We start from the raw sequence: 14,863 nt of genomic DNA, 5'->3' as shown, positions 1-14,863 counted from the left end.
ATGCCAGATTTCATCAGTGAGAACCACTAGGTCAATATAGAAAACGTTTCTTTGGTGAACTAAGCCATGTAGGAACACATGAAACACACACACTCCAAATTTCTATCTGTGCTATAAGCTACATCTATCCACTTGGTGGTACAACTTTCCTTTGGACAGCTTTCCTTCTACCACAATTTACAAGCTGCAACTCTTCTGACACCCACTTCCACAAGAACACAACATGTATTTTTAAAGATAAAGTGAGATATTTATTGTATTTCTCACTCTTAATATGTGGAAAACTATTCTACCTGTTTTTTTATATTAGGTTTATTATAAAATGATTTCCCTAATAAAGTTTTTGGTTGTGCTATTAACCCATCCTATATAATAAAAAGCTAATATGCAAATAGACCGAATGGCGGAACGACCGGTCGCTATGACACACACTGACCACTAGGGGGGCAGACACTCAACGTAGGAGCTGCCCCCTGGTGGTCAGTGTGCTCCCACAAGGGGAGCACCACTCAGCCAGAAGCCCTGAGCAGGGCTCATGGCTGGCGAGCGCAGTGGCTCCGCAGCAGCACTAAGGATGTCCAACTGCCGGCTTAAGGGAAGCGGGCCTAAGCTGGCAGATGGACATACCGCGAGGGCTCCCGGACTGTAAGAGGGCACAGGCTGGGCTGAGGGACCCCCCGAGTACACGAATTTCGTGTACCGGGCCTCTAGTTTTCCATATAAATCTTGAATTTCTTACTGCATAATTTTGCATAGCAGTGATTTTAGGAATGCATCTGTTATATTACAGCAGAACTGACTGAATATTTGACCACTTTACAAAAAGTTAACCCAAAAGGACACCCAGACCTGAATGTCTCAAGAGCTCCTCCCTTGCTGACAAGAGAGCAATTTAGGAGAGGGTTTTAGTTGGTACAAGTGTTTAACAAAGAGCCTGATGTGTTAAGGAACACCATCAGTTATCTAGGCAAATCCTTCCTTCCTGTGTCCAGAATCTTAGTAAAGGATAAATTCTGATTTTAATATCTGAGTTGGTGGTCTTATTTTCCACATTAATTGCATATACCACATAGCTGCTTCGTTGAGTGACTTTGTGTTTTCTCACATATAGAGTGATAAGAATGTGTAAAATGAACTATGGCAGTGCTGATGATAAGAAAAGGCAAGAGAATAAGCAAACATAGATGCAATTATTAAAGTTGTCTAGTGAATTTTAGGTTTCATGTTTATAATTATAGCTATATTTTTATACTGAAATTATTAAAGAAAAAAATAACTTTATAAACATAACTCTCTAGTTTCTAACTACTTTTCCCACCACTGTTTTTATAGCAGGTTTTTTAAAAGTTAAATTTATTGGGGTGACATTGGTTAATATTATGTAAATTTAGGTGTATATCTTTATAACATGACATCTGTATATTCCATTGTGTGCCTACCACCTGAAGTCTAGTCTCCCTCCATCACCATGTATTTGACTCCCTTTATCCGCTTTGTCCTCCCCCCAAGCCAGTTCCTCCCAGTAACATTATTCTGTTGTTTGAATCTACTTCCTTATCTCCCCCCACCCTGGTATCAATAAAGGTGAAAAAGATACTATACTAAGCATTTCTTTCTACATATTCTAATATCAACAAAACTGTTAAAATTTTAACACTTATAGACACTTGAATATTAAAGGTTTTCAGCAAAACTGGCAACAAATTTGCTGGCCTTCTAGTTGTCAGAAATAATTAGTTGAATTTTATTATACTCAATGAGAAATATGTCCACAGATCTACATAACTACCCACATTCAAATTAGTAATTTTTAAGTCTTGGAAAAGCTATAATATAAAATTAGATAGAAAAGAGGACAGGCTATAAAGTTGCCACACACTAGTTTTTCGAGTAATGCACCAACAAAATAATGTAAATTTTTAAAATAGAACACTATTAAATATAGCACAATGATGTAAATTAAATTGTATAATTCATTGAGGAAAGAATTCAAAATGCCCAAACATGAGAAACCATGTATTTTTGCTAGTTAAAAACAGAACCCAAAAAGCATAAATTATTTTTTAAAATATTAAACTGCTCTTATATAATAAAAAAATCTATATTCGAATTCTAAGACAGGCATAGGCTTGTTTTACATGTCAAGTAACTTCTTGCAATTATAGTGAATTAATACCATACCGAATCTCATACTTTTATATTTCTCAGGCAAGTAGAAATAAAGATTTTTAAAGAAGGGTCGTAGCTCTAAAAATGAAGTAAGACTAGATACAGTAAACAATTTATGAAATCACATGGCTAGTTAGTGGGGACCAAGCCTCTGGACTCTCTGGCCCTCTATTATACCCAGCTGGCCTTTGGTGCTTTGTAAAAATTAAAGATTTAAATCATCCTAGTAGTTCCATAATGACTTATTTTGTGAACTAATTTTTCTTCACCAAAAATGTGAAGAATCTTAAGTTCAAAATAAGCTTGGTAAGAATTAAACACTACTCAATGTAGCACAGACCAGTGGTTCCCAAACTACTGCATGGGCTCTTTTTAGTGGAACAAAAATGTCAGGAACCCTCAGTGAACACTTAAACAAGTTTTATTGTGTTATTTAAATATCTACAAATATAAAACTAGTATAAATGCCTACACTTACAGCGCTTAACTTTAAATCAAAATAAATTTTTAAACAAAATAAAAACAAATATAAAGACACAAAATTCAAATAAACAGTATTAATTTAAAGTTTGCAAAAACTAAATTGCTGACTTTTGGGTTTACTGTATAAAGCTGTAATCGCAGATCCAGTTCTATATTTAATATTTTTGCATTTTTAATTCTAGTAATGTGAAGAATGCCTGTTCACAATTACATAAGGCATTAACTCTGAGGTTGGTTCAGGATAATTAGGCCTCATAATTAACCAAAATTCTGTAAAGAGCAATCCAAGAATGACAATTTAAATAAAGTATTAGTCAATAATTTTATAAAACTATCTTGTTCATGTGAAAGTTAATAATGTTGCATTGTCAACTGAAGTTTTAATAAAATGGGTATCCAATCTGATAACTATTAGAACTGGAAATAGAAACATTTTTCCTTGCATGGAAACTACTATACTATTAGTGATTCTGCGGCCCTTATACAGATAAAAGTAGGATTCTGTTCGGTTGTTCTCCCGTTCGGTCTATTTACATATTACCCTTTTCTTATATAGGACTAGAGGCCCGGTGCACGAAATTTGTGAACTCGGACTGGGGGGGGGGGGGGGTCCTCAGCCCGGCCTGTGCCCTCTTGTAGTCTGGGAACCCCGCGATTGATTGTCCCACAGAGGGAGGCTCCCACCGGGCCTCTAGTCCTATATAATAAAGAGCTAATATGCTAATGGACGTCACGCCATCACGCTGTAACGACCAATCAGCAGGAGGCTGTGTGCGTGGCAGGCGCATGTGGGTGGGTGGGGATGCGTGCTCAGCGAGGTGTGTGTGGGTGGGTGGGGACTTGACCCTGCATCCTTCTGGACAAAGCTGCAGCGGCTGCCTGAGGCTTAGGCAAGTCTTGGATGGCGGCTATTGCTGCCCAGGGCCGGCCCGAGGCACATGCAAGCCACAGATAGTGGCTACTGCTGCCTAGGGCCCAAGGCTCAGGCAATGAGGTACCCTGATCGCCAGGTTGCCTCCCGCAGAGGGAGGCCAGAGGCAGCAGCAGCAAGGGGGTGATGGGTGTGGTGCCTTCCCCTGATCGGCTGCGGGGAGCGGGCCTACACCGTCAGCAGGACATCCCCTGAGGGCTGCTGGACTGTGAGAGGGGGCAGGCCGGGCTGAGGGACCCCCTCTCCAGTGCATGAATTTTCATGCAGCAGGCCTCTAGTTAAAATATAAAAGACAAAAGCCATTACAGTTACTTGTTGATTTGAAGTTGACTTTCTCCCAGTATTTGTCAATTTTACCTAATAAAGAGGGAATATGCTAATTGACCCTCATGCCACTGCAAAGATGGCGGCGACCACAGCCAATAAGGAGGGAATATGCTAATTGACTGCCATGCCCTCAAAAATGGCGGCACACACAGCTATAAGATGGTGGCGCCCAGTCCCCTCAGCTCTGCAGGGGCGGCAGGCACGCAGCAAGGCTGGGCCTGCCCCGGAGTCCCCCAGTCCCCTCAGCCCTCCAGCCGCCCAGGGCCGCCTGAGGCTCAGGGAACCAGGGCTGGCTGAGGCTTGTGCTGCTGGCAGTGGCAGCAACAGAGGTGTGATGGGGCATTGCCTTCCCCTGATAGCTGGGTCACCTCCCACCCCTGAGGGCTCCCGTATTGTGAGAGGGGGCAGGCCAGGCTGAGGGACCCGCCCCTCCAGTGCATGCATTTTCATGCTCCGGGCCTCTAGTATATCTATAATAATCTATAATAATAAAAGCATAATAGGGAAAGTGACCGAACAGCAGAACAACTGTCCAGATGACCTTCCGGATGACCATGCTATGGCACACACTGGCGCTAGGCAAGCCAAGGTGAATACGATGCGATTGGTTGGGGGGCCCTGCCATTGCCCCACGATCACCCCGCAGAGGGAGGCCCAGGTCACCAGCTGGCAGGGCGATGGATTGGGGCGGGGGGGCCTCCGTGATCACCCCAAAGAGGGAGGCCCAGACCTCCCTCTGTGCGGTGATCGATCGCAGAGCCCTGGCCGGGTGAGCAGGGCCTCCCTCTGCGGAGCCATTGATTGTGGAGCCTTGTGATTGATTGCCCCCACAGAGGGAAGGCCAGGCCACCCGGCTGGCAGCACTGTGGCAGGTAGGCGGGGCCTTTCTCTGCAGGACAATCGATCTGGGGACCCTGCGATCTATCACCCCACAGAGGGAGGCCCAGGCCACTGGCCAGCGACACTATGGCGGGTGTGGGGCCAGCCAGCGATCTTGCAGAGGGAGGCCCAGGCCAGCCAAGCGATCATACCCCCTGCCTGTTGCTAGCAGAGGGAGGCGACCGGTGGCAGGGAGAGGGGAACAGCGCCACACAGATGGCAAGCAGTGGCAGCAGCAGGGGCGGGGCCAGCTGCTGGCAGCTGGGGGAAGGAAAGCCCAATAGGCTCTGATTGCTGGCCAGGCCTAGAGACCCTACCTGAGAGGTCCTAGATTGCGAGAGGGCACAGGCCAAGCTGAGGGGCACCCCTCACCCCCCGTGTACGAATTTTGTGCACCGAGCCTCTAGTTTCTATATAATAAAAGCCTAACATGCTAAGTGTCTGGTCATCTGTTCAACCAGTCAAAGCGTAATATGCTAATGATATGCTAAGGCCACTCAACTACTTGCTATGATGTGTACTGACCACCAGGGGGAAGACGCTCTGACCAGCAGGTGAGCTTGCTGCTGGGGTCCAGCCCATCGGGACTGAGCAAGATGGGCCGGTCACACTCTGGAGCCCTCCCGCGGTCCCTTCCCAGCTGGCCAACCTCCCGTGTCCCTCCTCAGCCCCAATCTTGCACTGGTGGGGTCCCTCATCAGTCTGGTCTGCGCCCTCTCACAATCTGGGACCCTTCGGGGGATGTCGGAAAGCCAGTTTTGGCCCAATCCTGCAGGCCAGGCTGAGGGACCCCAGGCCTCTAGTTAAATATAATTTAGCATATATGTCTGTGGTTTCCAGGGGCTCAAAGGCTCTCTACGTAACATTTATTTCTAGGGTCCAAGCTTATTTATACCCCACTTCATAGGACATATATTGACCTTTAAAGGCTAGATGATATATGCAACCCACAAGCACAAACCTTTGCCGACTATGAGATGAAATCAGCAAACCTAAATACCAAAAGATACAGGTAGAAGAGATGAAAGTGACAGTCTCTGGGCAACATGAGTGGGAGGTAGGGAGAGATGGGATTACTGTACTAGTAGTACTAATACTACTGAGTTCACCAGTGAGAAGCCATGTAATTAATGGCATTGGAGTTTTTAAACCAGAGTGCAGGTATCGCTATAATACAATAAAACTAAATTTGAGCCCAGCTGGCATGGCTCAGTGGTTGAGTGTCGACCTATGAACCAGGAGGTCACGGTTTGATTCCGGATCAGGGTACATGCCCCGGCTGGGGGTTGGTGACGTGATCCTCAGTGTGGGGTGTGCAGGAGGCAGCCGATCAATAATTCTTATCATTTAAGTTTCTATCTCTCTCTCCATCTCCCTTCCTCTCTGAAATCAGTAAAAATATATTTAAAACAAAACAAAAAAACCCTTAACTTTGATAAGTACATCTCTAAATTAAAACCAGTTGCTGAGCATCTACTATATTAAAACACTGTGATATGAGATGATAAAACTGAATTTGATAAATAAATCTCTAAACCAAAACCAGTGGCTAAGCATCCACTATATGTAAAACACTGTGCTGGAGGAGTCATGGAGGGCCCAAACATAATTTAGAGTCTTAAATTATATAATTTTTTAGTTATAAGTTGATAATTCTATGTGTATTAACTCATCTTTGAAAGCATACATCTAAAGAACAGACATAAAAATCAATAGAAAAAATATACTTATTCTAGATTGAATTTCTTTGAAAAACATTTATGCCTATGAAGTACTCTACTACTTAAAATGTAAAGATCGTCCATTTTCCAAGTCTTCTTTGATCATTATCATGGAAATAAAATTTCAATTAAATTGAGAAAAACATACAAATGAACAAAACTAGCCATATCACCAAGTATTAACTTAGAACTACAGCATGTATAACCACTACGCTATCTCAATATCCCATTTCTTGCAAACTGAACAAAACAATGTGCTTCTACAGAAACTCTGAGCCAGACAGCTAGACTTTTGGGGAAACAAAGCAATTTTTACCTTTTAAAAAATCCTTCAGGAGGGAATCATTTTCAAAACTACATTCTTTTATTTTATACACTTTTATTCAATTAGAAAACTTGTTGCTCAATATGCAAATCAGAAACTGAGGGAGGGAGAGAGGAAATGAAGCTCCAAACACCACAAAATAAAGTTGCTTTGCTATGTGGGGGCTGCCAGGCTTTTTGTTACTCTACTTGAAAGTAAATGTGACTTGTCTGTAGAGAGTGCTGCTTCAGCAGTTCCCAATGAATTTTAAGCCTGTGCTCCATATTTTCTCTTTTGTAAGTTTAATGTATTCAGCACACTGAACCGACAATTTAAATAACTACATTTTTAAACAAACGAAGCATTGATGTTAATGTATGAAAATGGTCCAAACCCCTGGGAGTCTTGGTTCCCACCATTGTTTATTCTGACAACAGGATATAATTGCTTACTTACTTGGCAGCAAATTTAACCATCTGCTTGCTTGCATGGTCTCCCACTGCCACAAGAGCCTGGACGTTAAACTGCTGCTGACGTAGGACTAAGAAACACTGCTTCCCTGAATAAGACAGAAAGAACACAAATGTATTAAGGACATGCTACTTCAGGTTTTACAGAAGGAAAATGCTTATCTACTTTAAATTTGGGTCAAAATTTACTATATTCATCAGGCTCATAACATGCATATATCTGGCTTTCACAGACAAAATACTCATCCTCAATTGACAAACTTTAAAGAAATCCAATTTCCTACTATGAGTAAAAAAAATGCTTTTAACATATTGTTATGAGAACACAGGCAAATCACTAATTAAAAAAATTATTTTGTTATTGCATTGATTTATTAAACAAATTTCAAGTAACTTCAGATCACTTTCAACATTCATTCAATAGCTATTATATTCTACAGCCAAAGGCACTGTGCTAACCACCATGGGAGCTTCAATAATGCAACCACAGAGGTACTAATAAAAAACTTAGTAACAAGAAAACAAGCATTTTATAAGGGTGATCCATTGTACTTTCTACCAAAGTTGATTTTAAAGAGCATTTAGAATGACAGGCTAGTTTCTTTCATGGTCTATTTCCTTTATCACCTTCCCAATCTTTCATCCTTTATAATCGTTCCCAAATTTTTCTTTTACTACAAATAAGTTACTTTGTCTATGAAAGATCATTCTCTTTATGCCCTATAGCCAGTTTTATTTATGTATTCTGGGCCACTTCATTTCCCCCTCCTTTCATTAAAGAACCACCATTCCTTATTCTTAATCTTTTGAAAACAACTATTCATAACAGATTCCAGTAACTATATATCCTTGTGACATCCCTTTCTTCCAAAGCAGATTCTTTTTAAGTCTCTGGTCAAGTTTTGGGGAACTATCTATATAATAAAAACCCAGTGGTCATAATGCCGTAACGACCAAAGACCGGTCACCAGGAGGCTGCGTGTGCAGTGAGGTGCACACGGTTGTGCGGGGCTGCGAGCATGGTGAGGCACACGGGGGTGGGTGGGGCCATGCGATTCCACACTGGGCTTCCAGTTTCCTCATGATCCTACCTAATAATAGAATAGAGTAACATGTAAATTACCATCACTCCGCTACGCCCACAATTGGGCAGCGGGAGGCTGGGGGGCGGGACTCGGGGTGGCCTATCCGGCCATTGAGAGGCACGGATCCGCTGCCACTGAGGGGGGCTACCCTGCTGTTGAGAGGTGCAGGGGGCGGGACTCCCAACCCCTGTACCTCTCAACGGCCAGATCCGCGGCCACTGAGGGGGCCTGCCGCGGACACCCAGCTGCGCCTCTCAACGGCAGGGTAGCCAGGTGTCCGCGGCAGCCCCCCTCAGCGGCCGCCCCAGCGCCTCTCAACAGCAGGGTAGCCCCCCTCAGTGGCCGCGGACCATCAAAAGTGTGGGAGCTGGGTACCTGTCTGCTCCGGCACCAGGCCTTTCAGAAGCCTCCGCTGAGCCGGAGGCTTCTGAAAGGCCTGGTGCACCAGCGGACAGGCACCCAGATCCACCGCGAAAAGCGAAAGCGTGTAGGGGACCCTACACGTGCATGATTCAATCATGCACTGGGCCTCTAGTACAAGATAAATCTTTTCAAGACCACATTTCTCATCAGCTTGTCTTATAAAACAGCAAAAGATGATTTCATTTTTAAACTGAGAATTAACCTTTATACTGAGAAGTAGTAGCCTTAAAAAAAAAAAGCAAAATGCAAGTGGACTTATAGTTATTAGTTTCAACATAGACTATTTTGAAAAGAAAATCAGATAATCATGAATTTAAAAAAGAAAGATAGGTTGCAAGCAAAGTGCCAACACAAACATAATCTATGGACTTCTGAGTCATATATGGTAGTTTTATTCCTAAATAGACACTCATTTTCTCTTTTCTTTGGAATATGATCCAGTCATAAAGTCAAGTTTTTAAGAAAGTTCCATGTATAATAAATTCAAGGGGATTTTAAGACACTGAATGGATAAAGATTGATGAAGTTAGAAATCTGCAGGTGGATCAAAATGACATTATCCCAGGACTACTGAAACCATAGCCAGGTATTAGGCAACTTAGAACACAGTGTTAGCATGAATTGGAAGGCAACATGATTTAGTAAGTATTTTAGCTTCTCTAACAGGACAGACAGGCAGCACAGACTTAGCTGCACTACAAAGCCATCATGCAATGAACTCTGATGCCACACAAAAGACCTTGAGAGAAAATGGAGAGCTTTATAGGGCATATAAATGGTGAGCACAGGAAAATGTCTCTGGGTCAGCACTAAGTGGTAACGTTTAGTATAAGGGTTTGGTAAAAAAATAAAAGCACTGAAATCAAAAGACCTAGGATCACATTCAGCCTACCACTTATGAAGGAGCCTGTGGGAAAATTATTATTCTTTGATTGGTTGACTCCTGCACACGCCTGACTGGGCCAGGATGGAACCTGCAACCCAGGAATGTATCCTTGACTGGGAATCAAACCTGTGACCCTTTGTTGCCAGTGCTCTAACCACTGAACACACCGGCAAGGGTGGGAGCCTGTGGGAAAATTATTAAATCACTTCATGCCTCAGTTTTTCATCTGCAAAAGGGAAAAAATAACAGATATAACTCATGGAGTTTTCTTGATGTTTCTTAAATAATCTTGAAAATTATATAAGTAATATATTTAGAGTTGTAACATTCAATTAATATTAACTATGAATATAAAATATTAATATTAACTAACTATAAATATTAATGTTAACTACTACTATTATTAATAGCAGCACTACAATTGGTTATTTATTTGAGGATTATCATTCCTATTTCACAGCTGGATTACTATGTGCAAAAAGTATGTCAGGTGTTTGGAACACAAATAAATATTTGTTAGACACTCATGATAGACCATTATGTGAAAATATAATAAAACCATATATAATCTCGATTTTGTTTGTGTAAAAAGTATAGACATATGAAAAGATGCTCAGAGTCACTAATCATCAGAAAAATGCACATTAGAACCACAATGAGATATCACCTCAAACCTGTCAGAATGGCTATCATCAATAAACAAACAAGGGTTGTCAAGGGTGTGGAGAAAAGGGAACCCTTGTGTTCTATTGGTGGGAATGCAGATTGATGCAGCCACTGTGGAAAGCAGTATGGAGTTACCTCAAAAAATGAAAAATGGAACTGCCTTATGACCCAGAAAATCCACTTATGGGAATTTATCTGGAGAAACCTGAAACACTAATTGGAAAAATATGTACCCCTATGTTCACTGCAGCTGTATTTACAATAGCCAAAATTTGGAAACAGCTCAAGTGTCCATCAATTGATGAGTGGATAAAACAGCTATGGTACCTTTACACAATGGACTACTGGGCGTCAAAAAGAAGAAGATTTTACTCTTTGCGACAGCAGGGATGGACCTGGAGAACATTATGCTAAGTGAAATATGCCAGTCAAAGAAGGACAAGTACCATATGATTGCACTCACATGTGGAATTTAATGAACAAAGTGAACTAACAAGCAATGTAGAGAAAGACTCACAGAGCAGGCAAACAGCTGTGGTGGGGGGTATTGGACAGGGTGGAAGGATTGAACGGGAAAAAAAAACAAAGAAAGAACTCATGGGCCTGGGTAACATTGTGGTAATTGTGGGAATGAGGGGGTGGGTAGAGGTAGAAGAGGGTATAGGGAGATGAATGATGCTAAAAAAAGAAAAGAAAAAAAAAAGTATATTAACATAGATTGTGTACGGGACAAACACACCAAAATGTGGCTACTAACAGGTGGCAAAATTTCAGGGAATTATTTTGTTCTTCATATTTCTCTGTATTTTCTGAACTTTTTACAATAAGCATATACTACTTTTCTAATCAGAAAAGACAAGGACACAATCAGAGAGGTAGGTATAGAAGGTAAGGCTTACATGAGCTGCCTACAAATGACTCACTTCATATTGAAAGACACACATAGACTGAAAGTAAAGGGATGGAAAAAGATATTTCATGAAAATGCAAACAAACGCTGGGGTAGCAATACCTATACCAGACAAAATAGACTTTAAAACAAAAGCTATATAACAAGAGAGAAAGAAGGACCCAGCCATGCCACTAAATCAAAAAGACACATACATCCATGTTTATTGCAACATTATTTACAATTAGAGGCCCAATGCACGAAGATTTGTGCAAGAATAGGCCTTCCTTCCCCTGGCTGCTGGCACCAGCTTCCCTCCGGCACCCAGGACCCGGGCTGCTTTGCTCTGGCTGCTGCCGCCACCCACTGGGGGCATGCTCTGAGCCACGCCGCGCGGCCGCTCAGAGCACGCCCCCACCCCTGGTGTGTGTGTGTCCGCTGGGGTGGGGGCCACACACAGCCCCTCCTGCCCATCTGCGTGCGCAGCTCCTCCTGAGAGGTCGTGATGCAGCCTCTGCCTGAGCCGGTCGTGACGCCCGGCTAATTTGCATATTACCCGTTTATATATATATAGCTAAGATATGGAAGCAACCCAGGTGTCTATCAATACATGAATGGATAAAAGAAGTGGTGCATATATACAATGGGCTATGGATCAGCCATAAAAAAGAATGAAATCTTGCCATCTGCAACATGGATGGACCCAGAGTAGTGATCGTCAACCGGTGGTCCACAAGGTCCGAAAGGTTGGTGACTGCTGGTTTAAGGAAACCTTTGGAAGGTAAGGGAGGGTGGGGGTAAGGGGGAGAGATCAACCAAAGGACTTGTATGCATTCATATAAGCCTAACCAATGGACACAGACACCAGGGGGGTGAGGGCATGAGTGGGGAGTGGGGAGGACAATGGGGGGTTAAGGACACATATGTAATACCTTAATCAAAAAGAGAGAGAAAAAAAGGAAACCTTTGGAACAGCGGTTGTCAACCGGTGGTCTGTGGACCACATGGTCCGTGAGGTCCAAAAGGTTGGCGACCGCTGAAGAGGGCATTGTGCTGATTGAAATGTCAGACAGATGAAGACAAATGCCATGATTTCACTTATATGTGGAATCTAAAAACAGAATAAACGAATAAGCAGAGCAGAAAGACTCATGTTTGTTAAGGAAATTAAGTATGAAAAACCTCTCATAACAGTGTTATTTATATAAAGGAACCAAAGTTCATATTTATGTAGTCTTTACTAGTGGAACAGATTTCCATGTGCTCTAATGCTATGATCCCCAAAGCAGCTGTGTTCAAAGCACTGTCAATACTAGAATCTTGATGGACCACTCAAAAAATTTTCCAAAAGATTAAAAAAATAAAAAATCAGTACTGGTTCCTGGTAAATAGAACTGTCTGCTCAGACTACTTCTATCAGGTACTTTTGAGACCAAGTTCTTGCCAGGTGTTAGTAAACACAATTTTTTTTCTTTGGCTCTGGCTGGTAATACAGTGTACTGCATGATCTGTTTAGTTCAATGTTTTGTAAGCTACTATTTAAAAACATACAAACATTTTTACTGATTTCAGCGAGGGAGAGATAGATAGAAACATCAATGATGAGAGAGAATCATTGAATGGGTGCCTCCCGCACACCTCCTACCAGGGATCCAGCCAGAAACCCGGGCATGTGCCCTGACAGGGAATCGAACCCTGACCTCCTGGTTCATAGATCGATGCTCAACCACTGAGCAACACCAGCTGGGCAGCTACTATTTTTATAGACACTGGTGAGTGATAATAAGAAGCATGTGTACAATACTTTTTATGAAAATTTAACCCTTTGCACTCGCTTGCTTTTTTCTCGATTCCTTTATTCTAATGCTAACCGTGTCGAGTCACACTCGACATCCGAGTGCAAAATTAAAACAAAGGCTATACCCATGCTTGTAAATGTATTTTTTCCCCCTGGAAGTGTTCACAAGAAACAACAGTGGTTATTTTGGGGGAAGAGATTGTGATGGGATGGAGAAGCTAGAACTATGAGACTTTTTTCATTTTGTATCTTTTGGCACTATTGAAATTTTAATTTATTTTTTATTCCAAGAAGCAAGTACATAATTTCTCCATTTAGAAAAGTCTTTACTGTATTTAAATTAGTATAAAAATGTTGCCGGACAGATAAATCAACTGTTAAATATTACTTACCTTTCCTCTTGGAATTTTCCAACCAGGAGACAGTTTATAGAAAGATATAGAGTCAATGTTCAAAATAGCTGAATAAAGTCACTATTTTTAGATAATTTAAATTAACAATTAAAAATCCGTGTTGAGCCCTGGCTGGAGTGCTCAGTGGTTAGAGCACCGGCCCAAGCACAGAAGGTCTTGGGTTCCATTTCCTGTCAAGGGCATGTACCTGGATTGAAGGTTTGATCCCCAGCTTGGGCATGTCTCTGTCACATTGGTGTCTCTCTCTCTCTCTCCCCCTCTCCCCCCGCCAACTCCCTCCCTCTCTAAAATAAAAATCGATGAAAAAAATATCCTTGGGTGAGAATTAATAGCAAAAAATTGTGTTGAATTTTGATTCTTAAGGTTTTAGAAGCAGCACTTTATTTCTTAAATTTTCACTTAAGTACTGTTTTAGAAAAATGTAAAGTCTGAAACCTTCTTTTACACACCAGGAGTACAATCTTTATTTCTGAGCTAAAGAACCAACATGGTAGGTGGTCAGAACAAAAAGGTTTATTCTCATCTCCATTATGGTGTAGGCTCCTAATGAAGAGGCCTTTTCGGAAGAACTAGGTTATTAAAGATGTGAGGCAATCTTATGTCTTGATCTCTTCCTACTGTCTTTCAGGTTGCCAAGCTCCTGAATTCATTATTTAGATAATGTACCTTAACTTCCTGATTCCCAACATTAATATTTTCCTTCATCATTTATGTTAATCAGTTAGGAAGTTAAGTAGCAAAGACCTTACTATTTTAAATACTTTCCATTTGTTATTTTCCCTAAAGTACTCTCTCATGGATGTTAGTTGATCTGACCTTTGGTGTTAAAATCCTAAATGATCTGTTTACCAAAAATAATTAGCTATTTTGGAAGTAAAGTAAGTTTTTAGAAAAAAGAATATTGAAAGAGAATTATTTAATGCCAATGATTTCCATCTAGAGTGTATACAATTTGAAAGGACCACTGATATTTCAATGACTCTTTCAATATGCAGACTTAAACTTTCACAATGGAAAGAAACAAATTTTAAAGGTATCATTAAGAGTGATAGACAGACATAAAACACTTGATTTTAGGAATGCCATACATAAACTTAGTATAAGAAATCTGATTTTAAATACTGTCCTTTAAAGCAAACTATACAGATATGTAAACAGACTAGATTTTTTTGTTTGCATAACAGGATTCTATATTGTCATGCTTTTGACTCTATGATTTTGACATTTCCATTTCCTTACTTATGGTCTTTTCACAGCTTTGCTCTACTTGAAACTGCTAGCATGGTTTGTTTTTTTCTCTTTAACTCCAAAAGTAGTAACGCAGTTTTAATGTGTTACTGCTTTTGGAGTTAAAGAACATGAATTATTCCAAGTAAGTCATGTTTATTGACATTTTCCCAATGTAAGACAATGTAAGAA

The 14,863-nt window shown here is 41.3% G+C and overlaps 1 protein-coding gene across 1 annotated transcript in view; it reads right to left on the bottom strand.

The window, feature by feature from the left end:
- The window catches only part of DARS1 (aspartyl-tRNA synthetase 1), a 69,751-nt gene that overhangs the window by 41,714 nt on the left and 13,174 nt on the right, over positions 1–14,863 (bottom strand). Inside the window, exon 4 of the mRNA XM_079781912.1 lies at positions 7,271–7,373. Coding sequence (XP_079638038.1) covers positions 7,271–7,373 — 103 coding nt within the window. The remainder of the gene's footprint in view (positions 1–7,270; positions 7,374–14,863) is intronic.

Source organism: Cnephaeus nilssonii (genome assembly GCF_951640355.1).
Source record: "Cnephaeus nilssonii genome assembly, chromosome: 10".
Classification (NCBI taxonomy): domain Eukaryota; kingdom Metazoa; phylum Chordata; class Mammalia; order Chiroptera; family Vespertilionidae; genus Cnephaeus; species Cnephaeus nilssonii.
This window is presented reverse-complemented; position numbering and strand designations above follow the sequence as displayed.